The sequence below is a fragment of the Labrus mixtus genome, chromosome 10, assembly GCF_963584025.1.
Source record: "Labrus mixtus chromosome 10, fLabMix1.1, whole genome shotgun sequence".
Lineage (NCBI taxonomy): Eukaryota > Metazoa > Chordata > Actinopteri > Labriformes > Labridae > Labrus > Labrus mixtus.
In genome coordinates, this window is record NC_083621.1 from 10844588 (window position 1) to 10858456 (window position 13869).

The window sequence follows — 13869 nt, forward strand, 5'->3', positions numbered from 1 at the left end:
AAAAAAAAAAACAAGCCGGCTGGGATTCAAATGAAAATATCTGGTGACATACAGAACATATAGTTATGACGACTGGATGAAATCGTAGGAAAATTAATTAGATGTCAATAGCTGCATATACCGTATATTCACTTAGTTGATGTGATAATAAAAAATGTTTTGCATTTCCCTGAGGAACTAAGAAAGAAAGAATGATAGGGAAAAAAAGAGCGCTTCAACGAAGAAGAGGTTGAACAAAAGTCGTCAGTGGAAATAGGTCCCTACCTCAGGAGAGTCATCACAGTCTCCAAAAACATCAGCAAAGTCTGTCGGGCTTTTCCTCAGAGTCTGGTCAGCAGGCAGTGTGTTGTCATTGTAAGATGACACAAACTTAAAGTCACTGGTTCGAGACCCTGTCGTCAGGTAGGCGTCATAATTGTAAGCGCTGCGTAAAGTCCCTGTGCCGTCAACATCTGCGTAGTTAGGAGGAAGATAAGCGCTGGGGATGGCGACTGCTCCGTCAAACAACAGTCTGGGCTTTCTCCTGCGACAAAACCTCACACCCATGATGATGATGATGAAGGTCAGAAAAAAGGTGGACACACAAACCAGTGCGATGATCAGATAAGAGGTCAGTTTGGAGTTCTTCTCATCATAAGAAATGTCCTTCAGTTCTGGAACCTCGGCCAAGTTATCAGAAATCAGTAAATACATGGAACAGGTGGCAGACAGAGAGGGCTGTCCGTTATCTTTCACTGACACAATAAGGTTCTGTTTCATGCTGTCAGACTCAGAAATGTCCCGCTGGGTACTGATCTCTCCGCTGTGGATACCAATAGTGAAAAGTCCCGGATCAGTGGATTTCACTATATGATAGGACAGCCAGGCGTTCTGTCCGGAGTCCGCGTCCACTGCTATCACTTTGGACACCAGAGAGCCTCCGTGTGCAGCTTTGGGGACCAGCTCGGTCATGAAGGAGTTGCCCTCCGGGGCGGGGTACAGTATTTGAGGAGAGTTATCATTCACATCCGATATGAACACACTCACGGTCACGTTGCTGCTGAGTGGAGGAGAACCGTTGTCTCTGGCCATCACGTGCACCTTAAAGTTCCTGAACTGTTCATAATCAAACGACCTCACAGCGTGGATCACCCCCGTGTCTCCGTTCACAGACACATAGGAGGACACCGGGGCACCGTTCACCTCACCGGATAACAGAGAATAAACCACTGTACCGTTCTGTCTCCAGTCGGGGTCTCGAGCACTAACGGAACATAAAGTGGAGCCAGGTTTGTTATTTTCACTCACATATGCGCTGTACGACTGTTCCTCAAACACAGGTGGGTTGTCGTTGATGTCTGCTACAGATAACTGAACAGTTTTAGAGGAGGACAGAGGTGGAGAGCCCTCGTCAGTGGCAGTGATTGTAATGTTGTAATCAGACACTAGTTCACGGTCCAGTTGTCCTGTGCTCACCACAGAATAATAGTTTTTAATAGAAGGAACCAATTTAAAAGGGACATTTTGCTGAATGGAGCAGCGGACCTGTCTGTTAGTCTCAGAGTCTCTATCCTGCACGTTAATGATGCCCACCTCTGTACCAGGTGACACGTTCTCAGGTATGGGATTCTTCAGTGATTTTAGGTATATCACTGGGGCGTTATCATTCATGTCAGTAATGTCAATGACTATAGTTGCGTATGACGCCAATCCTAATCCATCTTTAGCGCTAATCTGCATTTCATATGACGATTCTTTTTCATAATCAATAGATCCAGCGACCTTAATATCTCCTGTTTTGGAGTCCAGGGAGAAAACTTGGTTGTCATCTGAAACATCATCAAATCCATAAGTTATTTCACCATTTAAACCTTCGTCTGCATCAGTAGCACTGACTGTGATTACCAATGTGTCTAAAGGAGAGTTTTCAGGAAGACTGGCTTTATAGACGGTCTGACTGAACACGGGTACATTATCATTAGCATCCAGTACAATGACATGTATGACTACAGTCCCTGATCTCCGAGGAGAGCCTCCATCAAATGCTGTAAGCAACAACATGAGCTCTCTTTTGTCCTCTCTGTCTAATTCTTTGTCTAAAAATAATTCACCATATTTTCGTCCACTGCCCTTTGTCTTGACATTTAATTTGAAATGGTCATTCTGCTGTAAAGAGTATCCTTGAACAGTATTTTCTCCAATATCTCCATCGTGTGCCTCGTCCAAAAGAAAACGCGCACCCTTAACTGCCGATTCCTGAATTTCGATCTTGAGTGACTCTTCCTTAAACTGAGGTGAATTGTCGTTGATATCTTGAACGCGGATATTAATACGGTGCACTTCTAAAGGATTTTCCAAAACGAGTTCCTGTTTCAGAACACACGATGCTCGTTTCGCACAAAGCCCTTCTCTGTCAATCCTTTCATGTACGATCAAGTCTCCTGTATTGAGATTCACCCCGCAGTACTTAACACTGTTATCCTCGGTGTCAATGCGAGCCGTGCGAGCAGACAGTGTGCCAGTTTCAAATCCCAGGTCCTTCGCGATATTTCCAATTACAGATCCACGTTTCATTTCCTCCGGGATAGAGTAGCTCACGTCTCCACAGACGGGGTGGAGGACGAACAAAATAACAGCAAGGCCGTAACGCAGCACAGAACTGATGTATCCCATTGTTACTGCGAGAACGACCGTATTCTTACAATAACCTTTTCAACAGATCAATGTTGGATCCGTGTTTAATCCAGCAAATAAAAAAGACACATAGCAGTCCAACACAAAGTGGGTTTCGTCAATTGCGGTACGAGAGCAGAGTCAGGCTTTGAATTCGTTGAGACAGAAGGGTGGAGAATGACCGTGCCCTTTCGTTTGCTAGTATACACTGACACCATGAGTATTTGTGAGGTATAACATGGAGATGTTTCCCCCCTGTAAATGTATAAGTATATATTTTAAGTACTTCTAGAAAAAAAATATATTTCTAACTTCGTTTCGAGAAGGACCGTTTTGACTCCAAATAGATCTGTTATGTGTTTTCAAACACACAGACATAGAAATGACATGCTCACACTAAACGCACTGCTTCAGAGACACATTTAACTTGAGTACTGTAAGGATTCTGTTAACTCAGGGGACAGATCAATCTTCTAAGACAAGTAAAAATATGCTTCAACGCAACGTGATTGAAAAGACAAACAAAGTTGTTTCATTCTTCCAACTTAAAAAACATGGATTATTTGAAGGTTGCCTGAAACAAAATGCGCTAATTTTTCCAAAATTCAATTATACCACATCAACAAATATACTAATTTCACTTGAGTGAACAGCATGGCTTACTTAACCAAAAGGCTTTTTCACAAATACACACATGGCCGATCTCTCAGCAAGCGGGGCATCACTGACACAAGACAATTAACACAACATCTCCATGTTTAATATTCTCATATTGTTCTAGTCAGCATCTCATTAACAATAAAAACTGATCAGATTCTAACAAGTATCAATCCAAAAGAGACACTGCCAACGACACCGGACTAGTGTACTGACATTTATTTTGGAAACACAGGACAAATTAAAATTGACAGTTTTATCAAAACCTATAAACTAACAAATTCATTGAAACTAGATGTGAAAATGGGGAGGGGTTGATTAAAAAAAGAATTTAACAATCTCCAAAAGTCATGAGCAAATTCAAAAGATTCAAGACCAAGGACAAAGAAACCGGAATGGCAAGGGACGTGTATTTATATAGCACCTTTCAGCAACAAGGGAATTCAAAGTTCGTCACACAATACCTATCGTTCATGTTTCCTTTAGCTTTAGTTGGGGGAAGAAGTGTTTAGGAAGTGCAATTTAGCAAAGGGTATAACAGCAGCAGAAACAGAGAGGTAAACTAGGTCTGAACTGTATCACAGCAACAAACAGAGTTCAGCACCACGGACAGAGAAAGTTACTGAACATCGAAATGGCAACGCAAAAGTTGAGAGACATTCAAGTACCATTAGAGTAATACGTACAAAAAAGTGCAATACTGTGAAACGTAATCTTTAAATGCCAAGTAAATCACTATAATATTTCAAAGAAGTTTGGAAAGGGACCATCCCTTTAAGTGTGTGTGTTTGTGTGCGAGGGTGCATGTGTGTGTAGCTTACAGATGGGAGAGAGGGAAGAGATAGTGTGGTGGTATGAATAGAGCTGGATTTAATCAGAATGTATATTTATGAAGGCTTTGCTGTTTGGGCAAAAAGTCTTAAGTAAAAACAGATCAGCAACAATTATGTCAGAGAAAGCTGAAATCTACGTTCTTCAAGAACCACCTCAACTTGTTTTTGTTATTTTTCCTCCCTTCATATGAAATCCAAATGAACTGTAGTCACAAAACAACAAAACAAAAAGAAAGAAAGTAACAAGTCAAAACAAAGAACGGCGAGGGCTTCAAAACCACCTTCAACGCAAAATGTCATTTGAAAAAGGTTCCTACCTCAGGAGAATCATCACAGTCTCCAAAAACGTCAGCAAAGTCTGTAGGACTTTTCCTCAGAGTCTGGTCAGCAGGCAGTGTGTTGTCATTGTAAGATGACACAAACTTAAAGTCACTGGTTCGAGACCCTGTTGTCAGGTAGGCGTCATAATTGTAAGCGCTGCGTAAAGTTCCTGTGCCGTCAACATCTGCGTAATTAGGAGGAAGATAAGCGCTGGGGATGGCGACTGCTCCGTCAAACAACAGTCTGGGCTTTCTCCTGCGACAAAACCTCACACCCATGATGATGATGATGAAGGTCAGAAAAAAGGTGGACACACACACCAGCGCGATGATCAGATAAGAGGTCAGTTTGGAGTTCTTCTCATCATAAGAAATGTCCTTCAGTTCTGGCACCTCGGCCAAGTTATCAGAAATCAGTAAATACATGGAACAGGTGTCAGACAGAGAGGGCTGTCCGTTATCTTTCACTGACACAATAAGGTTCTGTTTCATGCTGTCAGACTCAGAAATGTCCCGCTGGGTCCTGATCTCTCCGCTGTGGACACCAATAGTGAAAAGTCCCGGATCAGTGGATTTCACTATATGATAGGACAGCCAGGCGTTCTGTCCGGAGTCCGCGTCCACCGCTATCACTTTGGACACCAGAGAGCCTCCGTGTGCAGCTTTGGGGACCAGCTCGGTCATGAAGGAGTTTCCCTCCGGGGCGGGGTACAGTATCTGAGGAGAGTTATCATTCACATCCGATATGAACACACTCACGGTCACGTTGCTGCTGAGTGGAGGAGAACCGTTGTCTCTGGCCATCACGTGCACCTTAAAGTTCCTGAACTGTTCATAATCAAACGACCTCACAGCGTGGATCACCCCCGTGTCTCCGTTCACAGACACATAGGAGGACACCGGGGCACCGTTCACCTCACCGGATAACAGAGAATAAACCACTGTACCGTTCTGTCTCCAGTCGGGGTCTCGAGCACTAACGGAACATAAAGTGGAGCCAGGTTTGTTATTTTCACTCACATATGCGCTGTACGACTGTTCCTCAAACACAGGTGGGTTGTCGTTGATGTCCGCTACAGATAACTGAACAGTTTTAGAGGAGGACAGAGGTGGAGAGCCCTCGTCAGTGGCAGTGATTGTAATATTGTAATCAGACACTAGTTCACGGTCCAGTTGTCCTGTGCTCACCACAGAATAATAGTTTTTAATAGAAGGAACCAACTTAAAAGGGACATTTTGCTGAATGGAGCAGCGGACCAGTTGGTTATTATCAGAATCTGCATCCTGCACGTTAATGATGCCCACCTCTGTACCAGGTGACACGTTCTCAGGTATTGGATTTGCCAGAGATTTCAAATAAATTACAGGGATGTTGTCGTTGACATCGGTGATATCAATGGTTACCTTTGAGTATGAAGATAATCCCAAACCATCCCTAGCTCTAATTCGCAAATCATATGACGAAACAGTTTCATAGTCGATCAAACCATTCAATTTGATTATTCCGGTTTTACGGTCAATACTAAAAATCTTCTTTACATCTTCAGGAACATGTCCAAATTCATAAGTCACATCTCCATTAACTCCCTCGTCTGCATCAGTAGCACTCACTGTGACCACCACAGTACCTAAAGGAGAGTTTTCAGGCAGACTGGCTTTATAGACGGCCTGACTGAACACTGGGGCGTTATCATTAGCATCCAGGACAGTGACGTGTATGACTACTGTACCTGATCTCTGAGGAGAGCCTCCATCTAAAGCTGTGAGGAGCAAATTGATCTCTTTTTGCTTCTCTCGATCGAGCTCTTTATCAAGAACAAGCTCGATTGTGTTTCCATTAGCAGCCAAAATGAAATTGTCATTCTTTCTCAGGCTGTACTGTTGAACTGAGTTTTGTCCTACATCCGCATCATGCGCCTCCTCTATCACAAAACGAGCTCCTCTGACAGCAGACTCCTGAATTTCAATATTGATAATTTCTTCGTTGAATTGTGGGGAGTTATCGTTGATATCTTGAATGTGTAGAGTGAAGGGATGCAACTCCAGTGGATTCTCCAGCACAAGGTCGCGTTTTACAACACACGACAGCTTCTCCCCACACAGCTCCTCCCGGTCAATCCGTTCGGCAACAATCAAATCTCCGGTACTGAGATTGATTTCGCAAAAACGTTTACGCTTCCCTGATCCATCGACGCGGGCGTTTCTGGCAGACAGTCTTCTGGAGTCCAGACTGAGATCTTTTGCGATCTTTCCTATAAGAGATCCGAGCTTCATTTCCTCTTGGACGGAATAGCTCACGTCTCCATTCACGGTTTGCCACAAAAGAAAGAAAACGACACTGCTGAGCTTGAGCCCCATCACGGAAAATATGTTTGTTACACACAAAACACGGCCCTCGTCTAATTACAAATTCAATATTGTTCAATTCAGTCTGTACAGAAGTAGACAGCACTGTACGGTTACTACTTCTTCATCCTGGGAACAACGAAAACTGAAGATTACCCTTTTATTGGTCTGTATTCCAGAGGGTGGAGGGGGTATGTTCAACGTAGACTGGCCAATAGCGACACCATGAGTGGAATAAAGAAATAACAGGTTGTAAATATAATGAGTTTTTCACCATTATTAACACTATTAATATTGATAGTGCTATTATTATGACTACATTATCTGTGGAATCTTTAAACTATAGGAATGATATTGATCTGTACACTATTCAAAGCACAATATAGCTAAGGATTTAGGAAAATACTTTTGGTTATTAATGCATGTGTGCACTTTTTAGATTGAAATAATGAGCCTCTCTCTAATGGAATATAATGTACAAATAGTTTTAACTGAAACTAAAACCCAAAAACTTTAACAGCAACTGTAACAATCGAATTTCCCCCAGTGATTAATGAAGTATTTCTGATTCTGATGTTACTATGTGGCATAATCAATTATGTCTCTGATAGATCAATCAGCTTTGAGGTAAGGGGCACCAAGTATAAAATAATGGGGGGGTTGCAGAAGAGAAAAACATCTCATAATTCAACAAAATATTTTTTTAAAGTGCTCAAATATATCAGACACTGTCTGTCTAAATGCAAAACGATAATTGCTTCATAAACCCAAACAAAGACCAGCCACAGGAGTAAAACAGCAGAAATCAGGTTTCTTCCAAACTCAACAACAGATCAACTCATTCTAGAGCATAAAGAAAAGTCACGTCAACAATAAACTATCTCAAATACACATTTCCACGCTCAGAAGAAACAGCAAATAAAAACATGAGCCCAATGAAGCTTGAATAAACTTAACAATTTACCAAAGACATGAAAAGTTCTTGATAACTCTGGCCCAGTGTTACGGAACAGACTATCTGTGTTACTCCATCAGAAAATGGCAACCCTGGCAAAAGTTGGTACCTCAAAAGAACCATTACAGTCTCTAAAAGCATCAGAAAAGTCTGTAGGCATTTCACTAAGAATCTGGTCTGCAGTTAGTGTGTTGTTGTTGTTGTAAGATGACACATACTTTAAGTCACTGGATGGAAACCCTGTTGTCAGATTGATGTCATAATTGTAAGTGCTGGGTATAGTTCCTAAAATAACAATATGCAATTAAATGTCTGATCTCTGACAGATCTATTACTTGACACCTTTAAATGTCTTGTAGATCCTTATTGTGAATAAAATCTTATTTACAAGAGTGTCCTGGTAAAGATGGGCCGCAGCACAATACACAAGTTACAGACATATAACCCAGAGCAATTCATACACAGATCAGCATATCTTGAGTCATAGAGCAGAAAGGTCATTATTCAAAGCATCTTCCTCCAAAACCTTCAATCTACTTTTAAAAAGATTTAGAACAGCTCCCCAAGCACAAGTCATCCTGCAAGAGATTTCAGGCTACAGGAGCAGCGTACCCGTAACTCCTTTTCCCCATTTCAAGACACACGTTGGGAACATGTAACAAAAATACATTTTGTGACTGGGTTGCAGAGCCAAGGCTGCTGCTTCCAGCACTTTTCTAATAAACAATTACACAAGTATGAGGGAAGCAGATTAAGTATAGCCCTATGAATACGGACAAGACAATTATTTTGTCTTTGCAAAAACAATGCAGACCAGCCAACTCGATAATACATTGTACAATGTTGAATCAGAGCCCTAAGATTTGTTATGAACTTCAACGCACCATGACATACAGTATTCAAAGATTTAAAGCACTAAGATGATGCATAAGACATCGTCATAATCAATCAGGGGCCTACAAGTAGCGGCCAGCAACAAGATTTTTTTAAGCAGCAAAAGAAAAACAAGACTTATTTCTGTAATAAAAACCTAGCAGAATATGAAACTTGCCAGACAGCTTGCAAATTGGTCAAAACGTGAATGTTGATACTACAGAAATAAATGCCGGGGGGAAGGTTATAGACAAAGCCATAAACAAGTTAATATCCTGAAAAGGAATAAGAGCATACCCACTGAGCAAAGACGAGACAGACACACAGACATCTCTCCACAAACTAAAAACATGTAAAATACATGAATGTTTTAAATCAGTCTGCAACATGTTGTTTTCAAGCTCATAATAAAGGTTTTAAACCACAACAGGAAAGGGTCAGATAAGTATTTCTACTGACTCACCTGGTCAAACAAAGAAACCCGACTACAATTCAAGAGTTTGTGAACACCACGGATGGATGTTATGTTTTTTTATGTTTTATGTTTCCAGGAGCCATTCAGAATACAGTAAGGCAGAAAAAATGACGAGAAGAAAAGTGGAAACTTAATCTTGTTTGATTTAACCTCTGGAGTCCTGATAAGGAAGGCATGCCAGACAAAACACACACATTACTACGAGTGTCTGCATATGATACGTCTAGAAGAGTGGTTCTCAACTCCTTAGGATTCATAACTACTTCCTGAATGACAAAGCACAACTATTATTTCTGAAAAAATTCAACAACTCAGTTTATCTAATGAAAAACTACGCACTTTGGTCATGAGATGGAACAAAACCTCATAGCACTGATATGTCAACATCACAAAACCCAACAGTACAACATTTGTGTTTGAAAGGAGTCAACAGTGTTTATAAGCAGGGTGATTCGTTTCTAAATGATGATTCAGTTTTAATGGCTTTGTGCTTTCATGTGACAGCACTGTGCTGCACATAACACATCAAGGTTTTGTCCATTTTTATCCTCAATGTACAAAAACACATATTTCAGTGTTTCCTTTGCATTTTGCTATGCTAAAATGGCAGCATTAAAACAATCTTCACGCTTTTGCTTCTTAAAACAACTACACCACAAAAGCACACACAATGTATCATAGGACACATGTCCTTCAAATTTAAAGTGTAGCATAGCCTTTTGGCCACAACTTTCTTCCGAGGCAAACATCTGTGTGAAAAGGGCTCAGCGGCCAACCAGTTGAAAACCATGGGTCTAGAGTACCCTGAAAATAGCCGTTCCATTATATTATCAACTACTTTGAGAGAATGAAAACTCTGAGCACTTTGAACAATTAAAAAAAAAAAAACAAGCCGGCTGGGATTCAAATGAAAATATCTGGTGACATACAGAACACATAGTTATGACGACTGGATGAAATCCTAGGAAAATTAATTAGATGTCAATAGCTGCATATACAGTATATTCACTAAGTTGATGTGATAATAAAATATGTTTTGCATTTCCCTGAGAAACTAAGAAAGAAAGAATGATAGGGAAAAAAAAGAGCGCTTCAACGAAGAAGAGGTTGAACAAAAGTCGTCAGTGGAAATAGGTCCCTACCTCAGGAGAGTCATCACAGTCTCCAAAAACATCAGCAAAGTCTGTCGGGCTTTTCCTCAGAGTCTGGTCAGCAGGCAGTGTGTTGTCATTGTAAGATGACACAAACTTAAAGTCACTGGTTCGAGACCCTGTCGTCAGGTAGGCGTCATAATTGTAAGCGCTGCGTAAAGTTCCTGTGCCGTCAACATCTGCGTAATTAGGAGGAAGATAAGCGCTGGGGATGGCGACTGCTCCGTCAAACAACAATCTGGGCTTTCTCCTGCGACAAAACCTCACACCCATGATGATGATGATGAAGGTCAGAAAAAATGTGGACACACAAACCAGTGCGATGATCAGATAAGAGGTCAGTTTGGAGTTCTTCTCATCATAAGAAATGTCCTTCAGTTCTGGCACCTCGGCCAAATTATCAGAAATCAGTAAATACATGGAACAGGTGGCAGACAGAGAGGGCTGTCCGTTATCTTTCACTGACACAATGAGGTTCTGTTTCATGCTGTCAGACTCAGAAATGTCCCGCTGGGTACTGATCTCTCCGCTGTGGATACCAATAGTGAAAAGTCCCGGATCAGTGGATTTCACTATATGATAGGACAGCCAGGCGTTCTGTCCGGAGTCCGCGTCCACCGCTATCACTTTGGACACCAGAGAGCCTCCGTGTGCAGCTTTGGGGACCAGCTCGGTCATGAAGGAGTTGCCCTCCGGAGCAGGGTACAGTATCTGAGGAGAGTTATCATTCACATCCGATATGAACACACTCACGGTCACGTTGCTGCTGAGTGGAGGAGAACCGTTGTCTCTGGCCATCACGTGCACTTTAAAGCTCCTGAACTGTTCATAATCAAACGACCTCACAGCGTGGATCACCCCCGTGTCTCCGTTCACTGACACATAGGAGGACACCGGGGCACCGTTCACCTCACCGGATAACAGAGAATAAATCACTGTACCGTTCTGTCTCCAGTCGGGGTCTCGAGCACTAACGGAACATAAAGTGGAGCCAGGTTTGTTATTTTCACTCACATATGCGCTGTACGACTGTTCCTCAAACACAGGTGGGTTGTCGTTGATGTCTGCTACAGATAACTGAACAGTTTTAGAGGAGGACAGAGGTGGAGAGCCCTCGTCAGTGGCAGTGATTGTAATGTTGTAATCAGACACTAGTTCACGGTCCAGTTGTCCTGTGCTCACCACAGAATAATAGTTTTTAATAGAAGGAACCAACTTAAAAGGGACATTCTGCTGAATGGAGCAGCGGACCTGTCTGTTAGTCTCAGAGTCTCTATCCTGCACGTTAATGATGCCCACCTCTGTACCAGGTGACACGTTCTCAGGTATGGGGTTAGTCAGTGATTTCAGATAAATCAACGGGGCATTATCATTCACATCAGTGACATCAATAATCACTTTTGCTTCTGAAGAGAGACCATAACCATCTTTGGCCTCGACAAAAACTTCATATTTTGCTCCCTCTTCATAATCGATGGTACCAGCTACACCGATAACTCCAGTTTTCTCATCTAGTGAAAAAAGCGTTTGTGATTTATCAGATATTCGACTAAATTCATATGTTACCTCTCCGTTTACACCTTCGTCAGAGTCAGATGCGCTTACAGTGATAACTGGGGTATTGATAGGGGAGTTTTCCGCTAACGTTGCCGTGTATACGGTCTCAGTGAACACAGGGGCGTTATCATTAGCATCAAGTACAATGACGTGTATGACTACAGTCCCGGATCTTTGAGGAGAGCCTCCATCCACAGCTGTGAGCAGTAATTTCATTTCCTGCTGCTCCTCTCGGTCTAATTCCTTATCCAAAACTAACTCACCGTATTTACTGCCAGCACTTGTCGTCTGAATTTTGAACACAAAGTGAGGATTTTGTTGCAAAATGTAGCTCTCAACTGAGTTCGTGCCTATATCTGCATCTTGTGCTGCATTAATACGATACTTGGCTCCTCTGACAGCTGATTCTCTGATTTCTAGCTTTATAATATCCTTCGGGAAAATTGGTGCATTGTCGTTGACATCCTGCACCTGCAGAGACAGCCGGTGTAACTCCAATGGATTCTCTAAGACCAAGTCGAATTTGAGAACACAAGAAGGCTTTTCCCCACAATGCTCCTCCCGGTCAATCCTTTCAGTAACGTACAAGTCTCCGTTACGAAGGTTAACCCCGCAGTATTGTTTGTCGTTGCCCTCCATGTCAACACGAGCTTTGCGAGCAGACAGTCTGCCCACCTCAAGGCCCAGATCCTTGGCGATATTTCCAATAACAGATCCGCGCTTCAGCTCCTCCTGTACAGAAAAGCTCAGGTCTCCGTGTGTGTAATGCACCACAACAAAGAAAACGACAAAGACGGAGCTCTGAAGAAAGCCCCGTTCAAACATCATCCTTACAGACCTAATATTCCCGTTAGAACACGGTGGTTTAGAGCATTAAATACGGTAATTGTTGTGCCGTCCAAGCATTTGTAGTCGGTACTGAAGGCTACAAAGACCACAGGGATGGTCGATCGAAGTAGTGGGTGGTGTGAAAAGCAGTCTGAACATATGACTCCTTTGCTGGTCTATAGTGACACCGTGAGTACGACTTAAACATAGCAGTTTATTTTGAAATCCACTATCAGTGGAAATGTTTGAGAATGCAGTTTTAAAAGCTATCATACAGTGCCCTGCAGAAGTTGTAAGACATTGACTCTCTTCTTCAACGCGACAGGTTTGAACACTGCATTCAAAGACTACATTTAAAAATTCCACTTTAAGCATTTCACTAGGGAACAAATAGTAATGCTAATATTAGAAATACTACAAACAGTTTCTGTTCAGTTCCACATTAAATACTCTTTTATCAGTCACTTTAACAGCTTTTCATTAAGCAGTATAACCTCAAGGAGACAAGCTCCCACACTGGTCCATCTTTCAATTTCTCTTTCTGTCAAAATTTCAGATACTGTGTTTACAACTCAACATGTTTACAAAATATGATGGCTTTGGACTTGTGGAATAAACTGCATAAAAGACAAACAAAGCCAATTCATAATTCGAAGTAAAAAAAACAACAGCAAACATATGTTGTTATTATTACCCTGAGAATTCATCCAGGGAGCAACGTGACATTTCAGCACCAAGGTCAGAGGCAAAGAAAACTAGATTCAGCTCTACTCAAGACACAACAGTGGCTCGATCAGTGCAGACTAGTAAACTCAAATACCAAAACAAGCCAGAAATGTGCACTTATTTAAGACCTATCTTGAAAAGTAATGTTATAATCACATAAAAAGCATGAGGCTTAATGTTGGAAGTAAAGAGTACCAAGGACAGAATGATGAGGACTAATGAGAATGTAGAAGGAAAATGGATTTAATAAAACATCATGTTCAACATAAAAATAAAATTGGTAATCGATATACAACACACACTGCATCACGGCTAAATACCCCTAGCTTGGTCAATCATTGAAAAAACAATTCGAAAGAGTAGAGTAAATAAATAAAAATACCCTCAGATTTCAAGAGAAATCCAAAGTCAGACTGAAATATGAGACATGTTTGCAGCATAGCAAAAGGAAATATGAATCTTTAAACCATAAAAAACTAACCAACAAAGTATAATA

At 41.6% G+C, this 13869-nt stretch overlaps 4 protein-coding genes across 7 annotated transcripts in view; all 4 read right to left on the minus strand.

Moving 5' to 3' along the window:
* Positions 1–13869, minus strand: part of LOC132981948 (protocadherin gamma-A11-like) — a 292678-nt gene that overhangs the window by 221846 nt on the left and 56963 nt on the right. The gene's annotated exons all lie outside the window — the stretch shown is intronic.
* Positions 244–3577, minus strand: LOC132982546 (protocadherin gamma-A11-like). Its single transcript, XM_061049101.1, has one exon. The coding sequence runs from the start codon at positions 2650–2652 to the stop codon at positions 244–246; it is 2409 nt and encodes an 802-aa protein (XP_060905084.1). The 5' UTR covers positions 2653–3577.
* Positions 3624–6919, minus strand: LOC132981976 (protocadherin gamma-A12-like). Its single transcript, XM_061048161.1, has one exon. It carries the CDS (start codon positions 6818–6820, stop codon positions 4439–4441), a length of 2382 nt encoding a protein of 793 aa, XP_060904144.1. The 5' UTR covers positions 6821–6919; the 3' UTR covers positions 3624–4438.
* Positions 10233–13092, minus strand: LOC132981970 (protocadherin beta-15-like). The gene has a single exon (XM_061048154.1). The coding sequence runs from the start codon at positions 12645–12647 to the stop codon at positions 10233–10235; it is 2415 nt and encodes an 804-aa protein (XP_060904137.1). The 5' UTR covers positions 12648–13092.